Raw genomic sequence first — 27,219 nt, 5'->3', positions numbered from 1 at the left:
CCTAACTCGCACCAAGTCCCACTCACCCATCTCCCCTACGCTTGCTGACCTAGATTGCCTCCCAGTTAAGCAACGCCTCGATTTTAAAATTCTCACCCTTGTTTTCAAATCCTCCATGGCCTCGCACCTCCCTATCTCTGTAACCTCCTCCAGTCCTATAATCCTCCAAGATCTCTGCGCTCCGCCAATTCTGGCCTCTTGAACGTCCCAGATTTTAATCACCACCACTGGCGGCTGTACCTTCAGCTGCCTAGGTCCTAAGCTCTGGAATATCCTCCCTAAATCTCTCTGCCTCTCTACTTCTCTTTCCTCCTTTAAGATGCTCCTTAAAATCTACCTCTTTGACCAAGCTTTTGGTCATCTGCCCAAACATCTCCTTATATGGCTCGGTGCCAAATTTTGTTTTTGCTCCGGTGAAGAGCCTTGGGATATTTTATTACGTTAAAAGCACTATATAAATGTAAGTTGTTGTTGTTTGTTGTTTTAAGCGAGAGCTCACTTTCAGGTTAGTGGTTCCCAAGCAAGTAGCATAGTTTCATTCTGGAAAGAGAGGTGTGGCATGGCGAGGAGAGGATCAGCCCTGCACAAGGAGCAGCAGCCTGGTGTGGAGCGGCGTGGCATAGGGAGGAGATGCGAGAAGAGTGGCGTGGGGTGAGCGGCTTGGTGTGGGAGGAGCTGCCTGGCAGGGAGTGGCGAGTGTAGTCATTGTTGTAATGTAGGAAAAATGGCAGCCAATTCGTGCACAGCAAGCTCCCACAAACAGCAATGAAATGATGACCAGCTAATCGATTTTGGCGAGATGGTTGAGGGATAAATATTGGTCAAGACACCGGGGAGAACTCCTCTGCTCTTCTTCGAAATAGTGTCATGGCATTTTCTACGTCCAACTTGGAAGGCAGACGGGTCCACGGTTTTACGTCTCATCCAAAAGATAACACCTCCGATAGTACAAAACTCCCTCAGTACTAGAAGTGTGAGCCTAGATTATGCACTCAAGCCTCAACTTAGTGTATTTCTCCAAGGCATTTTAAAAATGATAACAAAGACGACAGATTTCAGATCTGACAGTGTCCTACCTGTACAACCGGATCTCAACATGGTTCATCTGGCACATTTCACACAACCTTTTGAATTGGTTGTGACAAATACAAATACACGGAATCAAGCTGTTCCGAGTGGTTATTATCCCCATCAAATACTTATTATATTCCAAGGCAAGTTCTAACCAAAATGTCTGCAATAAGGCACCTGAAAAACAATTAAAAGTATGCATTAGATGGTGATGATCCCTCCATAACACCAAAGTAAATATAGAGTCAAACAGAAATTACTCAGTTTCTAAGTCATTACTTATTTCATGAAGGTCAAAGATGGCAGCACAGGAAAACAACATACTCCAAAGATTGAAGTATTCAGGACCTTCCCCATCTCCATGTGCTGAAAACATGTCAGCCCAGTGACATATACAATAGCATGGTAAGTGAGGTGTTTGCTTCTCAGTTGAACTCCCAGTAATGAAGAGGAAGGTCTTGTGCTAGTATCTGAGGCTTCACAGATGTGTAACTTTGTCCATTGCGCCAAGTACAGAGAATCCCCATTAGCTGAATTGAAAGGTGGTCAATCGCACCTTATTATAGCTCACTGAAATGTGCCAAAGAGCTCATACTGAATGAATATTAAGCAGTCACTGTTTTGTGTGCAAGTGAGGCAGCCATTTTCCACAGAGCAAGACCCTATAAACAACAATGAAGTGAAATTAACAGTTAATGCTTTAGTGGTGTTAGGTAAGGTAGGAATGTTGGCCAGGACAGTGGGAAAACATTGTTCTTCTTTGAATAGTGCCGTGAGATCTTTGAAGTCCACATGAACCACCAGCCCCAGTAAGCTTGGCACTACACCAAGCTGATGCTCAACAACATATAAAAGTGATCAGCAAATGTGTGTGGGGGCGGGGGGAAGCGAAGGAGAAAGACAGTGTGTGTGTGGCACGTAAGAGAGATAGATATGGAAGTTTGACAAGTGTAAATTACCTTTATGCTTATGCAATACAGGCTACTTTTCTCTCTCTCTCTCTCATTGAGAGAAAGGTTTTTGAACTTCTTAACTTTCACTATGCTCAGGAACAAATTAATAGATGTTCCACATATTGTTATGTTCAACGCTTTCTGATCACTTATTGCCAGAAAAATACTATGTTGAGTGACACTGCAGTATTCCCCTTTCCTCTTCTGAAAGTTGTAATTCATGCTAGGATATAGCTTCCATGGGCCCTTCTCGCCCTCTTGTACCTTGTCTAAGTGGCCCTTTCTTCACTCATCACAGCCAAGCCTATACACATGCACTTTCCAGCAAGGTTACTGGGTAGTTGTAAGGAGAGAGAATCTTAGCTGATTTTTCCTCTTCCTGCCCAAGGAACATGGAAGCTAACTGGAGCACTCCCACCACACCCCAGGTATGTTCAGTTAACCTCAGCACAGAGCAAAGAATAAATCTGGGACTTTTCTAGTCTGTATGATTCAATAGTGTGCCCACTTGTCCTTAGCCTGGAAAGTCCCTAGGGCTGAAGCTGTAACATGTATTGCACTCATTTGTGCTATCTCTTCACTTATGTCACTGTTTCCAACACACTTAGCACATCCACCACGTATTTAGAATAACTAAACAGAAGACTTTTTTTTTTTAAATAACGCTGCATAAAGATCAAATGCCAAACAAACAGTCATTTTGAAGTAGTAATTCAATCTCTTAGCTCTGCTGAGGTTCATAAGCCGCCGAGGGTGTGTATCTGCAGTCTATGACATTCGACAGTCTATTACTATTGTGTAATTAACTGCTGACTATCTTAAATCAGTATCAATACAGATGAATCTGGATGACTGCACAACTAATCTGCATGAAATGTTATGCTTAATTCAGTATTTCAGCATAAATTTGCTAGCTTTGCAGAACTCAAAAGTACAAAGTTACATAGTCATTAGACTTTTAAAATATGCAGCTCGCTAAAAATAGAACTGACAAAAAATATGCTTGGAACAGGATTCTGTACTTATGCTAGGAGCTGGATTTCTGTACAATAAGAGTGACTGTGGTGTGGGTTTGGTAAAACAGAATTCTAGGCTGCATTACGTTTTTGCTTATCTAGGCACTAACATTTAGCATATAGAAGCTGCTAATGAACTCTAATCATGCCCAGTGATAATGCTTACCTCCATGTCGAAGCTCTGAATCAATGTCAACCAGGTTGAAGTTGAAAATTGAGAGTGCACCTGTTAGTGCAACATCACGATGTGCTTTCCAGTACGTACTCTTATTGTGAGCATTGCAATGGCAAATCGAAGGAAGCTTCCAGTATTGGCACTAATACGGAGGAGGGGTGAAAAGGGGGAAGGATGTTGTAAATTAGAAAAAATACAAATTAGCGAGAAAGAATGCCAACCTCATCAAACAGAAATGTGCAAGATGATTATAAAAATATTGGCACAGAAATTCGGGTCGGGGGCTTCCCGCGGGTGCAAGCCCCGGATCTGCACTTACCTTGCGCGCCGGCCGCTGAGCTGTGGGCCCCCGTGGAATTCCGATCCGGGGCCTGGTCCAGCTGCCGGCACGCAGTGCTTGCGTATCCCAGGGGCGCAGTTAGTTCGATGCGTCCCCATGGATCACGTGGGCCATGGGGAGCCAATCGGAGCAGGGAATGCTCCATTCATAAGTCTGACAGGAAGTGCTGTCAAGACTTATAAATACTACGGCCCTAAAACAGCACTAAATCTTCAAATACATTTTTAAAAATCACATTTTTTTAATAAACTATAAATTACATGAAATAACTTTTAAATAATTTAATTTTTTGAAAATGTTTTTATTTTCTAACGGGGCTAAAAATAAACTTACCTTGCTTTAAAGTATTTTAAAATAATAAACCTGTGGAAATTTTTTTTAAATTTTAATTAATTCACCACTTACCTTGTAAAAAGCAGGCCTTACGCCTGCTTTTTACATTTCTAACTTCTGCAGGCTTACCTTCCCGGGAAAACCTGTAAAAAAAAAAACGAATTTCGATGCGCACGCGCAGCCCCTCCTGCGCACGCGTTCGACCTCTGAACCCCTTCGTTCAGAGGAACGGAAGTGCCGGTTTCCCGCGCATGCGCAGTGCATGCAGGAAACCGGCACTTCCATTGGGCCTACGGGTGAGTACCCCGTGCATACTCAACCGTGGAGACCCGAATTTCTGGGCCATTAACTCAAAACACAAATAAAATGGATGGTTCCCCTTCAAGTCAAGACCAGCAGTTTAACAGACATACTCCAGAGAGAATGGTTTGTTGAGCTAGGAACGAGTTAGCAAACAAAATCACCACCCAAGAGATAAAAATACTTTCAGGGGAAGAGAAGAGAAAATGAGATGGGAAGCAAATGAGTCTGCCTGTTGGGATGCACACCAAATGTTTGGGCTTACAAGGTTTACGAGGGAAAAACAATGTTTTTAACTTCTACGGCACTGAAAGCAGATTAGAAGGAAATAGCCTACTGTCAATGCACATTTATATTAAATAAAGGTAGCCATGAAACTGACAGCTCACCATCTCCTGTTCAATGCAGTAATCCTTACTTAATGCTAATTGTACTCTGCATCAATGTAAAGCTATCATTTGACTGCACTGATGCTAAACTTCAGTATTATGCCACCAATTTCAGATATCAGCACGATGACTTTGAAGGGCTGGCCTCATTGTGCATCTGCTTCAGGTGCAAAGTTAACTTTTTAAAAACTTAAAGCAAACTGTTTAAGAAATACACAGACAGCCTGTTGGACTGCCTTTAAGTTTCTAGCGTTAGCAAAGTGCCGACTCTCCCATCAGCTCTCAAGAAAGTCAGTCAGAGAGCCACGAACAGAGCTGTGTGCATACATCATTTTCTCCATTCCTTTCCTTCCCTAGCCCAGGGTTCGAAGGCCAATTGTCATCCAGCTAACTCATCTCAGACAGCAATCGAACCTGGGTTCTTTGATCTTGTGCCTTATTAGCCCTGTTTTCTTTGAATTAAGAGTGGTGCAAGCAGCCAGTACGATCATGCTCCTCACGCCACTCGTAGAAAAACCATCAGATACTGCACCATCTGGTACAGTACAAACAGACACTAATGTTCAGAACTAAATCGCAACAATATTTTTGCATGCAACTGGCCTGCAGGTCAGGGTACTATCAGCCATTTCTCAACAATATTCCTGGAAAAACTCCTGGACTGATAACTAAATTTAAATTCTCTCTCTCAGGACATCATAATGTTTTACCATTACACATTTAATCCATAAAAGGATGCAATATGATTTGTGTAAAAACTACCCACCTGGGAGGCAGGCTTGTCACAGATGTAACAATAGCACTGTTCACAGAAATTTAAATTGTTGCCCGCAGGCTCCGATATCTCATTTTCTGTGCGCCTAAAACAGACAAGACATTTTATTTTAAATCCTTTATGGAAGAATATAATCTATCAAATTCCTTAAATTAAAACTTTGAAGATAGGTGTTGAAAATGGTTACTGATTATTTAACTCTGGAATTCAATAATCATCAGATGCCTCACTCCCACCAACTGCCTTGCGTTGTTGGGATCCATGCTATGCGCACCTAGATACAGTAAAATACGAGCAAGAGGTAGTTTTTAACCCTGTGCTTTATTTGGGAAAGATAACACAAACCTGCATTTATATAGCACCTTTAAAATAGAAAATGTCCCAAATCACTTCCATATATATATATGTTTGATTATATCTATGAAGTCGAGCCAAATAAGGAGATATTAATAGGGGTGATCAAAAGCTTGACCAGAGGTGAGTTTTAAGGAAATACTCCTCCTGCAAGAGTCTCCTTAAAACCATGCGTTGACCAAGCTTTTGGTCAGCCCTGTAATATCTCCTTCTATAGCTTGCCGTCCAGTTTTTTGGATTACGCCTCTGTGAAACATATGGGACATGTAATTTGGATGTGGGTGTACACAAAACTTGGAAGTATAGTAAACAGTGAGGAGGATAATGATAGACTTCAAGAGGACAGACAGGCTGGTGGAATGGGCGGACACATGGTAGATGAAATTTAATGCAGAAAAATGTGAAGTGATACATTTTGGTAGAAAGAATGAGGAGAGGAAATATAAACTAAATGGTACAATCCTAAAGGGGGTCCATGAACAGAGAGACCTAGGGGTATATGTGCATAAATTGTTGAAGGTAGCAAGGCAGGTTAAACAGTTAAAAAAAACTTACGGGATCCTAGGCTTCATGAATAGAAGTATAGAATACAAAAGCATGGAAATGATGATGAACCTGCATAACACTGGTTCGGCCTCAACTGGAATACCGTGTCCAATTCTGGGCACCACGCTTTAGGAAGGATATGAAGATCTTAGAGAGGGTGCAGAAAAGATTTATTAGAATGATTCCAGGGATGAGGGACTTCAGTTACGTTGATAGACTGGAGAAGCTGGGGTTGTTCTCCTTAGAGCAGAGAAGATTTGATAGGTGTTCAAAATCATGAGGGGTCTGGACAGAGTGGATAGAGAGAAACTGTTCCCATTGGCGGAGGGGTTGAGAACCAGAGGACACAGATTTAAGGTGATTGGCAAAAGAATCAAAGGCAACATAAGAAAACGTTTTTCACGCAGTGAGTGGTTAGGATCTGGAATGCACTGCCTGAAAGGGTGGTGGAGGCAGACTCAATCACGGCTTTCAAAAGGGAGTTGGATAAGTACCTGAAATAAGACATTTTGCAGGGCTATGGGGAAAGGGAGTGGGACTAGCCGAGGTACTCTTGCAGAGAGCCGGCACAGGCTCAACGGGCCGAATGGCCTTCTTCCGTGTTGTAACCATTCTATATAAATGCAAGTTGTTGATGTTGTTGAAAAGTGGGGTTTAGGGAGGGACTTTCAGGGCATGGGGCCAATGGTGGTGGGGGGTGGGTGGTGATAGATGCATAAGGGCTAGTCAGAGGAACTGACAGTTAATGGGGTGTGGGGATTTGTAGGGTTTGAGGAGGTTACAGAGATAGGAAGGGATTTAAACACAAAGGAGGAGAATTTTAAATTTGAGATAATGGGGGGGACCCAAAGCCAATGTAGGGCAGGATGATGGGTGAGCAGAACTTGGTGAGAGATACGGGCAGCAGTGTTGGATAAGCTAAAGTCTACAGTGGGTGCAGGATGGGAGGCTGGCTGGAGAACATTAGAAGAGCTGAGTCATGATGTAACAAAGACGTGGATGAGGGTTTCAGCAGCTGGTGGGTTGAGCTCGTGCGGAAGAGTAATGTTACGGAGCCAGTCGGTGATAAGAGGATATGAGGTTTAAAGCTTAGCTAGGGGTCGTATAGCACACTGACGTTGGCAACAGTTTAATTCATGCTGACAGTGGCCATGGAGGTGAATGAAGTCTGCAGCAAGGGTATGGAGTTTGTGACAGGGACAAAGATGATGGTCTTCCCAGTATTTAGCTGCAGGAAATTGTGGCCCAACTGTTAACTCCTCTCCTTCCTCTTGGAAATGAGAAAAAGAGCATGAAAATTAATGGACGAGTTTCAGACGTGAAAGCAGGATGAGATAACGCCACCTCCCAGTACTATTCCCCGAATCTCCCCACTCTTTTGGTCAAAGCATGTGTGAATTGTGTATTTAAGTGAGGTGCACTATAGATGATTAAACATTTTCTCAATGACACGATTTGAATGTTGTGAACCAAATTATTGTACCTTTCAGATGAGATTATTGTCTTTGTAATCATTTCCTCCTTCATTTTTAAAATAATTATATGAAGCAGTGTTATTTTTAAACCACTCTGAATTGGAGATGAGAGGGTTAATGCGGTAGGTAAATACATGGCTCCTTCACGCCTTGGACCTGAATTAGAATCTAGCAGACTGATGGGATGGAAGTCATTTCTTTCGGCTTGCTGCCAGGGATCTACATTTCTAAAATAACAGAAAATGCTGGAAACACTCAGCAGACCAGGCAGTATCCGTGGAGAGAGAAACAGAGTTAACATTTCAGGTCTGGAACCCTTCATCTACATTTCTAATATGGGCTTGGAAGATCTCAACCCAGTTCAGTGTTGGTGGGGTCTAAAATTGTCCATTAAGTGGCACAAAAGTGTCAATCTACTGAAGGGCCAAGAGGATGACTTGTTTAGAAAGTGGAAAAAATGTAAACAAGTACAGAGGGGATGCACTTTTGATGTTTAGTCTAAGAGGCACTGATGGAGCAGAGAAGAATGAGTGTTACTAGGAGAGTGCATGATGCTAGATAACAAAGTTGAAAAAGGCTCCATTTCCCAACAAAGACATTTTTGACCAGAAAAAAAAATCAAAGATATAAAAGTTTAAATTGTTGCTGAATTGAAATTCACGCACGCTGATCTATGCCTTATTTCCATCTACCCGCCGTGGTTCCGTAACCCTTAATATCCTTGCCTAACAAAAATCTAACAACCTCAGTTTTGAAATTTTCAATTGACCTAGCCTTTTTTTTGGTGGGGCGGGGCAAAGAGTTCTAGATTTCCATTACCCGTTGTGTGAAGAAGTGCTTCCTGACATCACCCCTGAATGGCCTGGCTCTAATTTTAAGGTTAAGCCTCCTTGTTCTGGACTCCCCGACCAGAGGAAATAGTTTCTCTCTATCTACTCTAGCAAATCATCTTAAACACCTCAATTAGATCATGATAATATCCTCACTGACAGACTAACTGTGCGAGTGGCACGGTGGCATAGTGGTTAGCACTGTTGCCTCACAGCGCCAGGGACCCGGGTTCAAATCCGGCCTTGGGTGACTGTGTGGAGTTTGCACAGACATTCTCCCCGTGTTTGCGTGGGTTTTCTCCGGGTGCTCCGGTTTCCTCCCACAGTCCAAAGATGTGCGGGTTAGGTTGATTGACCATGATAAAAATTGACCCTTAGTGTTAGGGGGGGATTAAATACATGGGGTTACGGGGATAGGGCTTGGGTGGGATGGCTGTCGGTGTAGGGACTGGGTGCTAGGGTTTGGATGATCAGCCATGATCTCGTTAAATGGCGGAGTAGGCTCGAAGGGCCTACTCCTGCTCCTATCTTCTATGTTTCTATGTGACAGCCATTGCAGAATTCCTTGAATTTAAACTTGTGGATCACAGAGAAATAACATTGTTATTATATATTAAAATACAGACTTACAAAGGATTCAGGTGATTCCATAAACTAGAAATATCCTAGCTTTTTGACTGTGGGCCAAACACATCTATTACGGAGCCTTGCAGCCCCCACACACACACCACGCTTAAATCCAAATATTCCCATTCATTTGCACATGTTTCAAGTTGCTGACACCAACAGATCTTGGTGTTCCAATTTAGTATATCTCTGCCAATGAGGAAATAACATTAAAAACTAAATCTCCAGGCTCACCCAATGAATCCAAACAGGATAAACCAGCCAATAGCAAAATAAAAAGCAAAGCACTACAACTGCTGGAAATCTGAAATGAAAACAGAAAATACTGGAAACATTCAGCGGGTCAGGCAGCGTCTGTGGAGAGAGGAAGTTATAACATTTCAGGTTGACGCCCTTTCGCCAGAACCCCATAAACACAAATAGGACTGAGATGCCTCAGTTTGCCAGAGCACGAGGGCTTCATATGCCCCACAGGCTGTAGTTTGGACACTGCGGCCATAAACTCATTATGAATGAAGCACAAGTGCTTTAGAGATCATCCGACTCTTGAATTAAAAATATATACATTATGGCCTCAACAAAACCCACCAACAACCCTAGAAAACATACTGACTAAAAATAATGTAGTGCGCTGTCTGATGTTACTGGAACGAAAAAATACCATTATCCAATTTAGAGGAAGGTATCAGGGAATTACAGCATCAGTTTCCACATGCACGCTGACGACACCCAGCTCTACCTCACCACCACTTCTCTCGGCCCCTCCACGGTCTCTAAATTGTCAGACCGCTTGTCCGACATCCAGTTCTGGATGAGCAGAATTTTTTTCCAATTACATATTGGGAAGACCAAAGCCATTATTTTGTCCCTTCTACAACTCTGTTCCCTAACCACTGACTCCATCCCGCTCCCTAACATCTGTCTGAGGCTGAACCACACTGTTCGCAATTTTGGTGTCATATTTGATGCTGAAATGAGCTTCCGACCACATATCCGTGGCATAACGAAGACCGCCTATTTCCACCTCTCTAACATCACCCGTCTCATCCGCTGCTCAAACCCTCATCCATGCCGTTGTTAGCTCTAGACTTGACTATTCCAATGCACTCCTGGCTGGCCTCCCACGTTCTACCCTACGTAAACTTCAGGTCATCCAAGACTCGGCTGCCCGTATCCTAACTCGCACCAAGTCCCGCTCATCCATCACCCCTGTGCTCGCGGACCTACATTGGCTCCCAGTTAAGCAATGCTTCGATTTCAAAATTCTCATCCTTATTTTCAAGTCCCTCCATGGCCTTGCCCCTCCCCATCTCTGTAATCTCCTCCAGCCCCCCAAACCCCCCACCCCCAAGATACCTGCGCTCCTCTAATTCTGCCCTCTTGAGCATCCCTGATTATATTCACTCAACCATTGGTGGCCGTGTCTTCTGCTGCCTAGGCCCTAAGCTCTGAAATTCCGTGCCTAAACCGCTCCGCCTCTTTTTCCTCCTTTAAGAAGCTCCTTAAAACCTACCTCTTTGACCAAGCTTTTAGTCATCTGCCCTAATTTCTCCTTATGTGGCTCGGTGACAATTTTTTTGCCTTTTTTTTTTTTATTTGTTTATTGCCCATCCCTAATTGCCCTTGAGGTGGTGGTGGGGAGCTGCCTTCTTGAACCGCTGCAGTCCGTGTGGTGAAGGTACTCCCACAGTGCTGTTAGGGAGGGAGTTCCAGGAATTTTGACCCAGCGCCGATGAAGGATCGGTGATATACTTCCAAGTCAGGATGGTGTGCAACTTGGAGGTGGTGGTGTTCCCATGCGCCTGCCGCCCTTACTCTTCTAAGTGGTAGAGGTCGAGGGTTTGGGAGGTGCTGCTGAAGAAGCCTTGGCGAGTTTGCTGCAGTGCATCTTGTAGATGGTACACACTGCAGCCACGGTGCGCGAGGGAGTGAATGTTTAAGGTGGTGGATGGGGTGCCAATCAAGCGGGCTGCTTTGTCCTGGATGGTGTCGAGCTTCGAGTGTTGTTGGAGCAGCACTCATCCAGGCAAGTGGAGGGTATTCCATCACACTCCTGACTTGTGCCTTGTAGATGGTAAAAAAGCTTTGGGGAGTCAGGAGTGGAGACAATCGCCCAGCCTCTGACCTGCTCTTGTTGTCACAGTATTAATGTGGCTGGTCCAGTTAAGTTTCTGGTCAATGGTGACCCCCCCCCCAGGATGTTGATGGTGGGGATTTGGCGATGGTAATACAGTTGAATGTCATGGGGCAGTGGTTAGACTCTCGCTTGTTGGAGATATAACATTCGTGCCACACAAGTGCCAGGCAATGACTCTGCCACTTATCAGTCCGAGCCTGAATGTCGTCCAGGTCTTGTTGCATGCGGGCACGGACTGCTTCATTATCTGAAGAGTTGCGAATGGCACTGAACACTGCAGTCATCAGCGACCATCCCCATTTTTAAACCATATGTCGGAGGGAAGGTCATGAATGAAGCAGCTGAAAATGGTTGGACCTAGGACACTGCCCTGTGGAACTCCTGCAGCAATGTCCTGGGGCTGTGATAATTGACCACCAACCACCACAACCATCTTCCTTTGTGCTAGGTATGACTCCAGCCAGTGGAGAGTTCTCCCCCACCTCCGATTCCCATGGACTTCAGTTTTACTAGGGCTCCTTGATGCCACACTCGGTCAAATGCTACCTTGATGTCAAGGGCAGTCACTCTCACCTCACCTCTGGAATTCAGCTCCTCTGTCCAGGTTTGTACCAAGGCTGTAATGAGGTCTGGAGCGGAGTGGTCCTGGCAGAACCCAAACTGGGAATCAGTCCCGCTTGACAGCACTGTTGACAACACCTTCCATCACTTTGCTGTTGATGGAGAGTCGACTGATGGGCAGTAATTGGCCGGATTTGATTTGTCCTGCTTTTTATGCACAGGACATACCTGGCCAGTTTTCCACATTGTCGGCTAGATGCCAGTGTTGTAGCTGTACTGGAACGGCTTGGCTAGAGACGCAGCTAGTTCTGGAGCACAAATCTACAGCACGACTGCCGGGATGTTGTCGGGGCCCATAGCCTTTGCTGTATCCAGTGCGCTCAGCCGTTTCTTGATATCACGTGGAGTGAATCGAATTGGTTGAAGACTGGCTTCTGTGATGGGGTCCTCAAGAGGAGGCCGATATGGATCATCCACTCGGCACTTCTGGCTGAAGATGGTTGCAAACGCTTCAGCCTTGTCTTTTGCACTCACGTGCTGGGCTCCATGGATGGGGATGGGGACATTCATGGAGCCTCCTCCTCCCCCCGTTAGTTATTCAACTGTCCACCACCAATCACGACTGGATGTGGCAGAACTGCAGACCTGCAGACCTGATCCGTTGATTGTGGGATCACTTAGCCCGGTCTTCCGCTTTTTAACATGCATGCAAGTCCTGTGTTACAGCTGCCGCAGGTTGGCATCGCATTTTTAGGTATGCCTGGTGCTGCTCCTGGCATGCTCTTCTACTCTCCTTATTGAACCAGGATTGGTTCCCTGGCTTGATGGTAATGGTAGAGTGAAGGATATGCCGGGCCGAGGTTACAGATTATGGTGGAATACAATTTTGCTGCTGCTGCTGATGGCACACAGCGCCTCAAGGATGCCCAGTTTTGAGCTGCTAGATCTGTTCTGAATCTATCCCATTTAGCACGGTGGTAGTGCCACACAACACTATGGATTCCCAGCTGCCGGGATTTGAACTCACGTCTCCGGATCATTAATCCAGGCCTCTGGATTACTAGTCCAGTAACATAACCACTGTACTACCATTCCCCTGGGGAATATAATACTCCTGTGAAGCACCTTGGGACGTTTTACTATGTCAAAGGCACTATATAAATACAAGTTGCTGCTGTTGTTAATACAATAAGTTACTGCATTACAGGCATATAATCACTGCAACAAGAGAGTTCAACTGAAATCTTCAGGAGATGAAGAAGTATCAGATTATTTAAACTTGAAAGGCTTTCACACCTAACTAGATGTTCTCAACCAACCCTCAGTGCTACATACATAAAGTCTTGCTCCACACAGTCGTAACGTGCATGTGGCAACACATTGCCCTTTTTACTGTATGTAATGGCAAGCCCACATTCTTCGTCAATTACTTCCGTGCTTTTCTCCTTGGATGCATCAGCAACTTCTGCGAAGAAATGAAACAGATTTCATCAAAACTGAAATATCCACTAATTTACTCGCTAGACTTAAGGGACTGAAGAACGCAATTAAATGCTTTTAGTGAACAAACACGAGAAACTGAATGTAAAATATTCACAAAATTCAACCGAGGCCTATACAGCTCAACCGAGGACAGCTGAGACGTTACAGCTTCTTCCAAGGTTACAATAAGCAGAACCATCAAGAGTTCCTTTTCAATTATATCCCCTGGATATTCCACCCTCCCCCCATGTTGCAAAATTATTTAAGAGTTTCCAAATAAATACCGGCAAAATGTGATCAAACAGCAAAAGTGGACTTGCTTGTACAGGTAGACTATCCTTTATCCGAAAACCTCGGGACCAGCCGTGTTTCGGTTTTCGGAGAATTTCGGAAGGTGGGTCGGCGGGGGGTCGTGCGCACGACCCACGCTGACGCTCAGCGTAAGTCGTGCGCACGACCCACGCTGACGCTCAGCGTAAGTCGTGCGCACGACCCACGCTGACGCTCAGCGTAAGTCGTGCGCACGACCCACGCTGACGCTCAGCGTAAGTCGTGCGCACGACCCACGCTGACGCTCAGCGTAAGTCGTGCGCACGACCCACGCTGACGCTCAGCGTAAGTCGTGCGCACGACCCACGCTGACGCTCAGCGTAAGTCGTGCGCACGACCCACGCTGACGCTCAGCGTAAGTCGTGCGCACGACCCACGCTGACGCTCAGCGTAAGTCGTGCGCACGACCCACGCTGACGCTCAGCGTAAGTCGTGCGCACGACCCACGCTGACGCTCAGCGTAAGCCGACCCCCGCCGACTTACGCTGAGCACAAGTCGGCGGGGGTCGGGGCTGTAGTGTCCGTGTGTAGATAAAGACACTGAAGACAGGGGTTGGTTCATAGGTATTTACTAAGCAAGTCTGTGGGGGGGGGGGGGGGGGGGTTTCCTAAAGGGTATACACAATACACAGGCTTATATAGCCCAAGTGGCAATTACCGGCATTACGCACACCTGGGGCTCTTAAAGGCACATACACCACAATTCCTCCCCTTCTAGCTAACTAGTACATCATATTTTAAGTAATTATTAATTACATGTTATATGCAAAATAATATACATTGCTGTATTAATTAATTATAAGTTAGTCTCTCAGGAGGCTTCCTGACTCGGTCCGGATAACGCCTCGGGGGTGTAGTAGTTTCTGGTGGTGTAGTAGGTTCTTCTGGCAAGGCTGATTCGGCTTGAAGGCCAGTGTCGGGTTCATCGGGCTCCAGTATCACCGGATCGGAGGTAGATATGGGTATCTCTACTTCATCGTTAGATGTATAAAGTGGTGGTGTAGGTTGTCCCTTTTCGGATGACTTGATGATTTGGTCAGCATGGCGCCTTATTATGCTGTCTCCGATGTCCACGGTATACATCAGTGGTCCTAATCGTGTGCAGATAGTTCCAGGCTGCCATTTCTCGGTATGGTAGTCCCGGGCCAAAACCGGTTGGCCTATCTGGAAGGCCCTAGTTGGCCTTTCATTCATGCCCTGAAACTGCCGGTTCTCCACGTCCCTTCGGATGTTGGGCTTGACCAAATCCAGCCGGCATCTTAGGTTTCTATTGTAGAACATCATGGCGGGAGTTTGGTTAGTAACCATATGCGTTGCATTCCTATATGCAAATAAGAAGTTATCCACCTTGTGCTGAAGTTTTATGTCTTCATTACCCATGGCCTTGATGGCCTTCTTGAAGGTCTGGACAAACCTTTCAGCCAATCCATTGGTGGCGGGATGGTATGGGGCGGACGTGTAGTGCTTTACCCCATTGTAATTTAAGAACTTTCTGAATTCTTCGGACACAAATTGCGGTCCATTATCAGAACATATCTGCTCCGGCAGCCCATTCCTGGCAAATATGGTCCTTAATACTGTGATGGTTTTTTCCGTGGTGGTGGAGGACATCTTTATTACCTCCGGCCACTTGGAGTGTGCATCAACTGCGATTAAGAACATGGAGTCCATAAATGGACCAGCAAAGTCGATATGTACCCTTTGCCAGGGAGATGAGGGCCACTCCCATGGATGTAGAGGGGCCTGTGGCGGAGCATTTTGGACCTTCTGGCATCCTAGGCAGCTCTTGGTCATGTCTTCGATGTCTCCATCGATACCTGGCCACCATACAAACGCCCTAGCTAGGTTCTTCATTTTCACTCCACCCAGATGCCCCTCGTGAAGCTCCTTTAGCACTTTATCCTGGAGTTTGGGTGGAATCACCACTCTGGAGCCACACGTCAAGGTTCCTCGGCACACTGACAGCTGTTCTCTTCTTTGCGAGAATGCTGGCAACAGTGGTTCGCCATGTGCTGGCCATCCCTTCACTGTTAAATCGTAGACCCGTGAGAGAGTAGAGTCATTTCTTGTCTCCCTTTCAATGGCAGAATTTGTCACCGGTAGACATTCCACTATGGTAGAGTGGAATATCTCTACTGGGTCTACTGTAGGTGCCTCTTCTATCGTTGGCAACGGTAGGCGTGATAAACCGTCAGCATTCCCATGCTGTTTTGACCCTTTGTATTCAATGTTGTATTGGTGTGCCCCTAGAAAAAGGGACCACCTCTGTAGTCTTTGTGCCGTCATAATGGGGACACCTTTTTTAGGGTTGAATATGGAGATGAGGGGTTGATGGTCAGTCAGCAAGGTAAATTTTTGTCCGTGTAGGTAATGGTTGAATTTCTTCACTCCCCATACCAGGCTGAGTGCTTCCCTGTCTATCTGGGCATAGTTACGCTCAGCTGAGTTCAATGAGCGTGACGCAAAAGCTATCGGCCGTTCCGAGCCATCAGGCAATCTATGGGACAATACCGCTCCTATGCCGTAAGGGGACGCATCGCACGCCAGTCTGATTGGTAGTGATGGGTTGTAATGAGCCAAAATTTTCTCGGATGTGATTAAGTCTTTACATTTATGGAAGGCACGTTTACAGTCTTCGTTCCATTTCCAAATCACTCCTGTGTGTAGAAGATCATTAAGAGGGTGTAGAATAGTTGATAAGTTCGGTAAAAATTTATGATAGTAATTTATTAATCCCAGGAATGACCTTAATTGTGAAACATTTTCAGGTGCTGGGGCTTTTATAACTGCTTCAATTTTTTCAGGTGACTTATGCAACCCTTCCTTATTAATTATGTGGCCACAAGATGATATCTGATTTTGGAAAAATTCGCACTTGGGGCGATTTGCTCGTAGGCCCCGTTCTTTCAGCCTAGTGAGCACCTGCTCCAAATTGGCAAGGTGCTCGTTGTCGTTTTCTCCTGTTACAAGGATGTCGTCTAGGTAGCATTGAGTCCCCGGAATCCCTTGCAGGACTTGCTCCATAGCTCTTTGCCAGATAGCTGGAGCTGATGCTATTCCAAAAACCAGTCGATTGTACTGGTACAGGCCTTTGTGTGTGTTTATTGAGAGATACTTTTTAGAGGCCTCCTCAACCTCCATCTGTAGATATGCCTGTGCCAAGTCAATTTTTGTGAAACGTTTCCCTCCGGATAGTGAGGCGAAAATATCTTCTATCCTCGGAAGAGGATACTGTACCATGTGAAGGACCGGGTTTACAGTCACCTTAAAGTCCCCACAGATGCGAATTTTTTTCTGTTCCTCAGAGTTATTTTTCAATGTTTTTTTCATGACTGGAACGATGGGTGTTGCCCATTCGCTCCAATCTATTTTGGATAATACGCCTGCCTTTTCCAAATTCTTCAGCTCTGCCTCGACTGCCGGACGTATTGCGTATGGCACCGGTCTTGCCTTAAAAAAATTTGGAATTGCTGTATCTTCCACTTTTATTGAGGCGGTGATGCCTTTCAAGGTTCCTAGTTTCTCTTGAAACACTTCTTTGGCGTTGGCCAAGATGTCTTTTAATCGTTCAGGTATGATGTCATCATTGTTTTTTCCTTACTGGTCACCGTCAGTGCCTGAATGGAGTGCCAGTCTAAACATATCTTCCTTATCCATTCACGTCCCAACAACGGTGGACCACCATCTTGTAGAATGTATAAATACAACTTTTGTATTTCTTTGCCGTTGTATACCACAGGCACCCTTATTTTTCCTTTGGGTAGACTTTCTGCCCCGTATATGTTTTTAAGATAATGGATGTGTCTTTTAGAGGTATATGCGAAAATAGCCTCTCGTAATCTCGTCAATTTATTACGGTTAGAGCTGATCCTGTATCTAGCTCCATTTTAACTGGGGACCCTGCTATTGTGAGGGTAACCCAAATGGTTTGGTAATCCTCTTTGGCAAGTACATTATGTAATTTGAGACAGCTTAGTCTCTTGTTTCCGGAGTCGCTATCGCTATTCTGGTCTTCGGAGCTATTGTCCGTCATCATTTGTACCTTCCTGTACTTTTCTTTATTGATTTTTTGTTTTCTGTCAGTGGATTTATTTTGTCCAGATTGGCATACCCGTGCAATGTGTCCAATCTTACCACATTGCCTGCATGCTTTGCCCTTGAACCAGCAGTCCCTCTGGTTATGGGTGGATCTGCCGCAGCGATAACATCTTCCGAACTCGTGTGTCATTTTATGGGTGCCGAAGTCCTGTGTCTCTTGTTGTATCTCTGCAGCTCCTTTTGCTGCTGCTTCGTATGATATAGCCATACTGAAAGCTTTGTCCAATGTTAAATCTTTTTCAGAAAGCAGTCTTTTTTGTGTTCCTTCACTTAAGAGACCGCAAACAAATTTGTCTCGAAGATAATCCGATAGTCCTGCTCCGAATTGGCAGTACTTTGATAGCTTTCTTAATTCGGTTAGGTAATCAGCGTTACTTTCATTCTTGTGTTGATTTCTCTTGAAGAACTTGAATCGTTCCGCTATCAGCAGCGGTGTTGGGTTTAAATGCTCCTGCAGGGTATCAACAATTTCTTTAAAAGTCTTGTCCTTTGGTTTGGCTGGAGTGATTAAATTTCGTAACAGCCCGTATGTCTTCGCGCCCATTAAGTTCAGAAGTACTGAAGCTTTTTTTTCATCTGTTATTCCATTTGCAGTGCAATAAACCTCTACTCTTTCCACGTATGTGGTCCAATCTTCTATTTCGCCATCAAAAGCCTCAATATTACCAGATTTAGGCATTTCAGAAAAGATATGGCGCTTCCCGCGCTTTTTTTTTTTCTCTCTGTAGCAACGATATGGCGCTTCCCGCCGCTGCTACCGATAACAACACTGTTTTACTGTGGTTTCCGTTTATTCACTGTTGGAGACTCGTTCCCGACGGAGGTCTAAACGCTGACCTGCTTGCCGCGCCGGCCGTCTCTCGAGTGCACCCTCCCAGTCCGTTATTGCTTGCCTCCGATTTCGCTGCCTGTCTCAGCTGTAGAGCCCGCCGCTGGAGCTCCAGCCTGACGCCCAGGAAGGATTAGCGCAGTACCTGTCACCAGCTTGGCCAGCTGGTGAAACCACAGTTTCTCTTACTTCCTTGAGTCTTCTGGACGCTGGAGGAATCGATGTCCTTGAGGTGCTGCCGAATTGCAGGTAAGTCCGTTTCCATTCTCGTCGCCACTGTAGTGTCCGTGTGTAGATAAAGACACTGAAGACAGGAGTTGGTTCATAGGTATTTACTAAGCAAGTCTGGGGGGGGGGGTTTCTAAAGGATATACACAATACACAGGCTTATATAGCCCAAGTGGCAATTACCGGCATTACGCACACCTGGGGCTCTTAAAGGCACATACACCATAATTGCTCTTAAAGGCACATACACCACAGGGGCCGGCGGGGGTCGGGGCCGGCGGGGGTCGTGCGCACGACTTACGCTGGCGCTCAGCGTAAGTCGGCGGGGGTCGGGGTCGGCGGGGGGGTCGGGGTCGGGGCCGGCGGGGGTCGTGCGCACGACTTACGCTGAACGAAAAAACCTTCGGTTTTTAGAGGGTTTCGGAAGTTCGGATAAAGGGTAGTCTACCTGTACTATCAGGTCAACTGAATGACTCAACGTGCAATGTTATCCTCCGATCAACCTACAGTTGACTGCATGTACTCCTCAGTGCACGCAGCCATCCATTATTACTTTAGTATCACATTAAAAAAATACTTGTACTTCTGTGCCAACTGACACTTTGAATTTCTGGCAACACAAAAGCAGGTGTTTTCCATTCACGATATCACAGAAATCACAGAAACCCCACAATGCAGATAGAGGCCATTTCAGCCCCTCGAGCCTGCACCGACACATATCCCACCCGATCCCCGTAACCCCTACACCAACACATATCCCACCCTATCCCCGTAACCCCACGTATTTAATCCCCCTAACAGTAAGGGTCAATTTATCATAGCCAATCAACCTAACCCGCACATCTTTGGACTGTGGGAGGAAACCGGAGCACCCGGAGGAAACCCACGCAAACACGGGGAGAATGTGCAAACTCCACACAGACAGTCACCCGAGGCCAGATTCGAACCCGGGTCCCTGGCGCTGTGAGGCAACAGTGCTAACCACTATGCCACCGTGCTGCCCTGAAAAAAAAAATCCGCACAAAAATCTTACATACAGACTACCTAAAAGCAGAGGAATTGAAACACTGTAGAACAGTGGCTCTCAAACTGTGGGTCTACGTTCAGATTTGCTGCCGCCTCACACCAGACATGCTACTGCCTCCCATGCAGTGGGGCAGCAGCCTGTTCAAAACAGCTGGCCGTCTGAGTAAACTGTGGTTTAACCTGGCTGGTACAAGAACCTCGGGATAACCTAACTGTGCACACTTATTAGACCCAACTTGCAGCGCTCAACTGGTGGGCTCTGTGCAGCCAGTTATATGATCGTGCAGAACAAGTTTTAAGTTCTGGGTTCGAAGCAAAATTAATTCTTCACTGGGCAATTTCAAGATTTTTTTAAAAATGTATTTGAGAGTCAGTACAGCCTCCATGAAAAATATTTGAGAGACATGGGGATTTTACAGGAGTCGCTTTGCAATCAGATGAGTTCTATCAAAAGAAGAACCACTCGAGGTCTGCAATTGAAGACAAAGTTTTGTCAGCCCAGTAAACTATGAAAACAAATAAAAGGAGGAGGTGTTGAAGTGCTTGACGCATTTCAATAATCACCAATACAACAACATGTGGTTGCCACCTCACTGTACACCAGCAGGCTTAAAAGCCAAATCAGTGGTAGCCTGGGAGCAGGTCTGCACACCCGTCTACTGAAGTGTTCATTATGAGCAAACATAACATGGAGGCTACAAATCAAACGCTTTCAAAAAAAAAAGGAAGCAGCAAGGATTTGAAAATTTAAGTGCTATATTTTTCCACAGACCACACCACTGGCGACAGTGTTTGCCCCAATGTTCAAATTGTAAGATTTTGGAAATTAAATGATTTTGGTTCCAAATCCTTAATTGGAGTTCAGTTATAAACTCAGAAAATGCTGGAAATACTCAGCAGGTCAGATAGCATCTGTAGAGAGAGAAACAGAGTTAAGGTTTCAGGTCGATGACCCTTCGTTAGAACTGGAAAAAGTTAGAGATGCGACAGATTTTTAAGCAAGTGCAGGGGAAGGGAAAGGGAAGAACAAAAGGGAAGGTCTGTGATAGGATGGAAGGCAGGAGAGATTAAAAGACAAAAAGGGATGATGGCAGGACAAGTTAAGAAACAAAAGATGAGCCTAGATGAGGTGTAAATGGCAATGGCAGAATCATCAACAGCTGCCATGTGAGAAAAGTTCAGTTATGTTAATCACAAAGGCTGAAATAAAAACAGAAGTTGCTGGAAATACAGCAGGTCAAGCAGTGTCTGTAAGGAAAGAAAGATCAATCAATGCTTCAAGTGTGTAATCTTCATCAGCTATTAAACAAGGTCAGACCTGGAGAATGTTCTACAATGAACACTGAAGTTTCACCATCATTCTCTCCTTCAGTGTCGCTGATTACAATAACACTCTCCTCTCCCTCCTCTGGCTCCATCTGCAGTCCCACTCACAACTGTAAAGAGAGAAATTCATATTGTGAGAATGAGTTTGTTTTTTTGAACTGATGCCAGCACTGGTCTTTTCCTGGGTCAGGAACAACAGGATTCCCTCTATTCTGCCCAATAATGCACATTAACCACAACCTCCCGGTTGAGTTCTGACTACATGTACAAATTTTTGCCACAACCCACAATTAATACAATTGCATCTGGATAAATGAACAGTTTGGAAAAAAAAAGGCTATGCATGGATCAGAACTATTGAGAATTTCTCTAACCCAATTTGTAATACCGTACACCACTTGATCCCTTGTACAGGAAACTTTGGTTTATCTGGAGGTTAACTGTCCGGAATGCTCGAGTCACCAGCAAAAATCAGGAGCCGTTTCGTTAAGAAAAAAAACCTTTCGTTGCTTTTTTTTCCACCAGTCAGGCTCTGCAAGGTCTCGCTGAAGCTGTTGCTAAGCTACAGAGACACTTGCAAGGTACGGCCGACTGTTTAGAAGCTGTTGCTAAGCAACGGGGTTTGTTGCCAAATACGGAGCTCAAAATCTCCGTATGTTTCAACATTAGCGCTGGTTTGTCCGGCAGTTTTGATGGGACGGCAACAGCTCGATCCCGTCGGTGCCGGATAGCACAAAGTTTCCTGTACCTAAAGTAAATCTAATTGTTTAGGTGGTGTGCAAAAAATGGACTAACAGTTGTTGGGTTGAAACAGCAAGAGGTACTTTTAAAGTGTGACAGTAAAGTTGGAACTAATGGACCAATATAAATAAAGCTTTCCAATTCTCACTGACTCCTTCTCCAAAAGCATCTTCGACACCCACATTTTGGTCAGTTTTACTATTAAGTGTGTGGAACAATATAGAAATAATACATTTCACTACAGAGTTACCGAAGCCACTGTCAACACTTACTGCACTGCCCAGTTTTAAATGTTACGGTCCTCCCTTCCACTGAAACACTTCCTTCTTCCAGAGAATATGGCAAGTGCCTTGATTTTAAGGTTCTGCCAATGCTGCTCTTAAGTCAGCCTCCAGGAGGTGTGCCTGAGCAGCTTGGAAAAACCCGCAACTGGCTTTTCTCCCCCATATCTGCCTGTTTCTCACTTGGTGTTTTGCAGTTGGAAATCATGTTTTAACACGTAACAGAATTTTTTTTGTTTTACCCTTACAACATTAAATCTTCATTCATCTGCAAAGTTCTCTTAAAATTGTTTACTGTGTGCTCCACTGATAGAATTGTTAAGCAATCTGACAACTTCCATTTATATAGTGTCTTTAATAGAATAACACCCCGAGGAGCTTCACAGAGAAGCAAGGAAAAAATGGATGCTGAGCCAAAAATGGAGTTACCAGGAGGGGTAATCATAAGCTTGGCCACAGAGGCGGTTTTAGGACAGTCTTAAAGGAAGTGAAGCAGGTGGAGAGACAGACAAGCTTAGGGAGGGAACGCGAGCATGGGGCTTAGGTCATCAGTGAAGGGGCGAAGGAAGGATGAATGCCCAAAAGGCTGGAGTCAGTGGAGAGTTCAGGAAGAGCTGTAGTACTGGAGGAGAGTACAGAAATAGGAGGTTATGGATGGATTTAGACACAAGGAGGAGAATTTTAAATTTGATACATTCAGGGACCAGGAGCAAAAGTAGGCCAGAGATGACTGGGGTGATGGGAGAGCTGAACTTGGTGCAGAATAGGACCCAGTGAGTAACTGAGCCATTCGGCCAGAGAAGTCCCCGATTGAATCCCTGGTCACACTGGGCTAGCGGTTCTCAGCTGGAGTGATGGTACAGATACTACAATTACCCTCGGTGCCCTTTGCTTAGGGAGATAAAAATTAACCATCATTCCTGCTCACGATCGCTATTCAGCAACTCGTGCTGGAAGTGCGCACCTGGACATTGGGCAAGGACTGAACATGCTGGTTTGTGATGCGCCTCGGAATAAGTTAGCCTGCTTTCACTCACTGTCGAGGGCCACGTGAATCATGCAGACTTTAGAAGTAATGGGGAAAGAACTGTACCACAATGAAAACACCTTTAGGAGCGGGGGAGCAAACTGACAAGAAAAAATGAAACGTCAACTCAAATTTCTCTCCACGGATGTTGCCTGACCTGCTGAGTTTTTCCAGCATTTTCTGTTATTAAGAAAAAAAAATTGTTTGGCCGTCAAGTACATTTTACTCAAGGGCAGGAAACCCTATCCCAAGGAATCTGCAGTGGGTTATCCGAGTGAACAGTGGAACTAAATTCCTCACTGATCGAGCATAAAAACTACAGGAAACTCTCGATTTACCAGCATCCAAACAACCAGAAATCTTGGTTAACCGGCAAAATTCAGGAGTAGGTTCAGGTAAGTTTTTCTTCATATTAGTGGCCATTCCTGGATCTGTGGCTGTGTAATCGGGGGTTTCTGCACTTGTTGCTAAGCAACTGGGACGCTTGGTCTGTGGCCGGGGTTCCTGCAGCTGTTGCTAAGCAACAGGGAAGCCTGGATTTGTTGCTGTGTACGGAGCTCTCGTACCTTTTAAACTATAATAACTCTCTGTAATCCGGACTTTTTGATAAACCGGCACCACACTGGTCCCGTCAGTGCCGGATAAAAAAAAAGTTTCCTGTATCAGGGAGATGCAAGAAGGTTGAATACGTGGCATGCACCGGCATTTAAAATTAAGGCACAGAATCAGTAGTTCTCACTGATCTGCCAACACAATACAACTGAAGTTGAAATGACTGAACCTTAGAGACAGCTGGTTGAAAGCAGTTTATAAAAAGTCTGCACAAACTTCCTGTTTAGGATGGAGCACGGTAAAAGGCGTTGACTGCTCCACTGGCCCAGTTACCAATCCCTTGAACACGCCAATCTAGGCCCAGCAGATAAGAAACTCACAAACCTGTATACATGGAATGTGATACATGTCACAAAGCCAAGGTTTTTTTTATTTTTTTATTTAAAGGAGGAGGAAGACAGTATTTGTGTGTAGTGCTGAGGTTGAGTTACTCTTATTTTCTCCCTCAACATTCTGTACTTTGTGACAGAAGCCAGATCTCCCAGTTGGTCCAAAGGCAGAAATCAGTGGAAATGTACAGAACATTTTGGGAAAATTAATGAAATTGAAGGCTCATTTCCCCCACAGTCAACTAGCATCTTAATAGCAACAGATTAAAAATACAAAATGCTTGAAGACAGGTGCTTAATTTATACGGTCACAAACCTATAATGCAAGCCTGTGATATGGTGTATCCAAACCTTTCCAAATTACATTTTTTGAAGTTCGGAGACTTCTTAGGCAGTTCTGTGACAAGCTGGTTAAACATGAGCAGAAATCCATAGCTGGAAATGCTAACAACCAGCTATCAGAAATAGCCAGTTTGAAAGGGGGAGGGGGAGTTGTAACGCTTTATTATTCTTCAATAATTGCGTGGCACTGATTATAAACATAAAAACTAAATCAAGGTACAAGAACAGTTGTAATTACGTAAATCTGTGTTTAAATTACATGCCAGTGAACTGTTACTGAATACAAGTCAAACTGATACCAATTTACAAATTCTGTTTTAAAGAAATCATAGAAATTTACGGCAAAGGAGGCCATTTGGCCCATCGTGTCTGTGTCGGCCGAAAAAGAGCTATTCAGCCGAATGCCACTTTCCAGCTCTTGGTCCGTAGCTTTGTAGGTTATGACACTTCAAATGCATATCCAAGTACTTTTTAAAATGCGATGAGGATTTCTGCCTCTACTACCCTTTCAGGCAGCGAGTTCCAGATCCCACTACACACGGGGTGAAAAGAATTTCACCTCAACTCCCTTCTAACCCTCATACCAATCATTTTAAATCTATGCCCCCTGGTTATTGACCTGTCTGCTAAGGAAAATAGGACCTTCAGATCCACTCTATCTAGGCCTCTCATAATTTTATACACCTCAATTAAATCTCCCCTCAGCCTCCTCTGTTCCAAAAAAAATCCAGCCTATCCAATCTTTCCTCATAGCTAAAATTCTTCAGTCCTGTCAACATCCTCATAAATCTCCTCTGTACCCTCTCTAATCCGATCACATCCTTCCTGTAATGTGGTGACCAGAACTGTACGCAGAAATTATTTTGTTTCTTTTTATCCCCAATTATAAAGGGAAGTAAAAACAAATAGGGGGGGGGGGGGGGAAAGACAGTAATATTATTTGCACAAATCACTCCCTCCAACTGAATCCTAACATGTCTGTTTGAAACGATCTAATTTTCTCCCAGATGGCTCAAGTAATTAAAGCAAGTAGCTAAGCTGCATGGAGCAGCAGGGTCCCAAGTTCGATTCCCAGTCCCCGCTGAATTAGGTGATCCCAGCAGGGGTTCTATAATTGCCCTCAACACTCCTGGGTTAGGGAGTGAAAAATATGCATTAATATTTCCACTGCTGAATTGCTGGAAGTGCCCTTGTGTGACCATGATCAGAGGACAGGATCCGGCTCTGCTTTGATTCTCTCCCTCTGGCCCTATGGTCAAGTAGTCTGCCTATGCTCACATGTGAAAAATGGCCTTGTGGGGACCCAAGCAGTTATATCCCAGCATGAATTAGCACTTAATAGTCCAATTTCACACCTTACTTCTTACCACTTCTCCCATGGAGATTGTCATTTCATTCTCTCTCTTGAATATTACAGGAATGATCCAGATCATTGTCCTGGTTGTTTTGGTAGGTCTACATCCTTATATTTTGAACAAGTACCTTTCCCACCTATTTTGTACACCTACATATTCTGCAAACCTCGCGCAACTTGTAAGCATGGAATCATTTCGAAAATCAACATCGCTTCATCAATTTATTTAATGATGATCTGTATACAAAGGGAAGCCTTCCTCGAATCCTTGCAACAGGCTTCTAGCACCTGTCATCCTGCACTTTTCAAAAACCTTTCCGTTAGCATGTTCGTCTGTTACAAAGCAGCAACAATTTGACTTGAGCTTTGTATTTTCTATTCAAAAACAGAGAATTCAAAGATACACAATAAATGGAGGGGGGGGATATATCATAGATGAAATATTAGTTACTGAAAAGCTGTGAAATTGGACTATTAAGTGCTAATTCATGCTGGGATATAACTGCTTAGGTCCCCCACAAGGCCATTTTTCACATATGGCACACAGTTCAGAAAAGTTTTATTTTGCGGTCTTGCTTAATAATCGGGGAGCTGGTGCAACTCTCAAAAGTGACTGAGCAACTTTGAGTTTAAAGAAATAAACACACATACACACAATTAAAAAAGAGAATAAACAAACCCTTACCTGAAGTTACAAGTGAAACAAAACAGCAAACACGATGGCAGCTGGAAGTGAGCAGCTCCCACCCCACTCCCTCTAACCAGAAAATGGCGGCAGGGCAGCTCGGGTTCCCCGGGGCTTTCGCCTCACTGCTGCCATTGCCCTCATCCCCGTGTGCAGTGAAAGGCTCTCCACCCCCGGGGTGTGTGGGGTGAGGGAGAGGGCCGAGCAGACCACAGGCCTCAGGGCACCCCCGGCCGCGCTTGCTTGCCTGCTTCCCTTGGGGAGCCGTGTCTCTGTCTCAGCTCGCCCTCCCGCCCCGGCTCCACCAAATTCTTTTCCCCACCCCAGGTCGCCGCTCACCTGTGTTCCTTCCGATCGCTCGGCTCTTCTTTTCTCTTCTTCTCCCGCCCCGCCCCGCTCCACCCCCTCCGTCCGCTCCGCCCCACCCCACCCCCCGTTTTCGCTCCAACCGCCCCACCCCCTGTTTTCGCTCCAACCGCCGTTTCCACCTTCGCATTTACCGCGCTCACCGTCACCGCCGGGTCAGCGAGCGAGCACTTCCAGGGCACGTTACCATGGCGACCGCCCAGTTTCCGAAGATCTAAACCACGACAGAGAAACGCTGGGGGGAAAAAAAGCTCAGCAGACCAGGCAATATCCGTGGAGAG

General features: G+C 45.1%; 1 protein-coding gene across 5 annotated transcripts in view; it reads right to left on the bottom strand.

Moving 5' to 3' along the window:
- Positions 1-26,959, bottom strand: part of LOC147110395 (uncharacterized) — a 96,833-nt gene extending 69,874 nt beyond the window's left edge. For 3 of the 5 annotated variants that reach the window (XM_086000370.1, XM_086000373.1, XM_086000374.1), the window contains exons 1-6: positions 26,912-26,959; positions 21,194-21,311; positions 13,218-13,347; positions 5,344-5,437; positions 3,207-3,357; positions 1,077-1,248 (exon numbers count right to left, since the gene is read on the bottom strand). In XM_086000370.1, coding sequence (XP_085856496.1) covers positions 1,077-1,248; positions 3,207-3,357; positions 5,344-5,437; positions 13,218-13,347; positions 21,194-21,293 — 647 coding nt within the window. In that variant the 5' untranslated portion in view covers positions 21,294-21,311; positions 26,912-26,959. Of the gene's footprint in view, positions 1-1,076; positions 1,249-3,206; positions 3,358-5,343; positions 5,438-13,217; positions 13,348-21,193; positions 21,312-26,572; positions 26,891-26,911 lie in introns of those variants that run through there. The other 2 variants (XM_086000372.1, XM_086000371.1) reach the window with 2 other exon arrangements.
- Positions 26,960-27,219: the final 260 nt, after the last annotated feature.

This window comes from Somniosus microcephalus, chromosome 11 (genome assembly GCF_052327205.1).
Source record: "Somniosus microcephalus isolate GS21.2 chromosome 11, FLI_Smic_1.0, whole genome shotgun sequence".
NCBI classification, from domain to species: Eukaryota; Metazoa; Chordata; class Chondrichthyes; order Squaliformes; family Somniosidae; genus Somniosus; species Somniosus microcephalus.
This window is presented reverse-complemented; position numbering and strand designations above follow the sequence as displayed.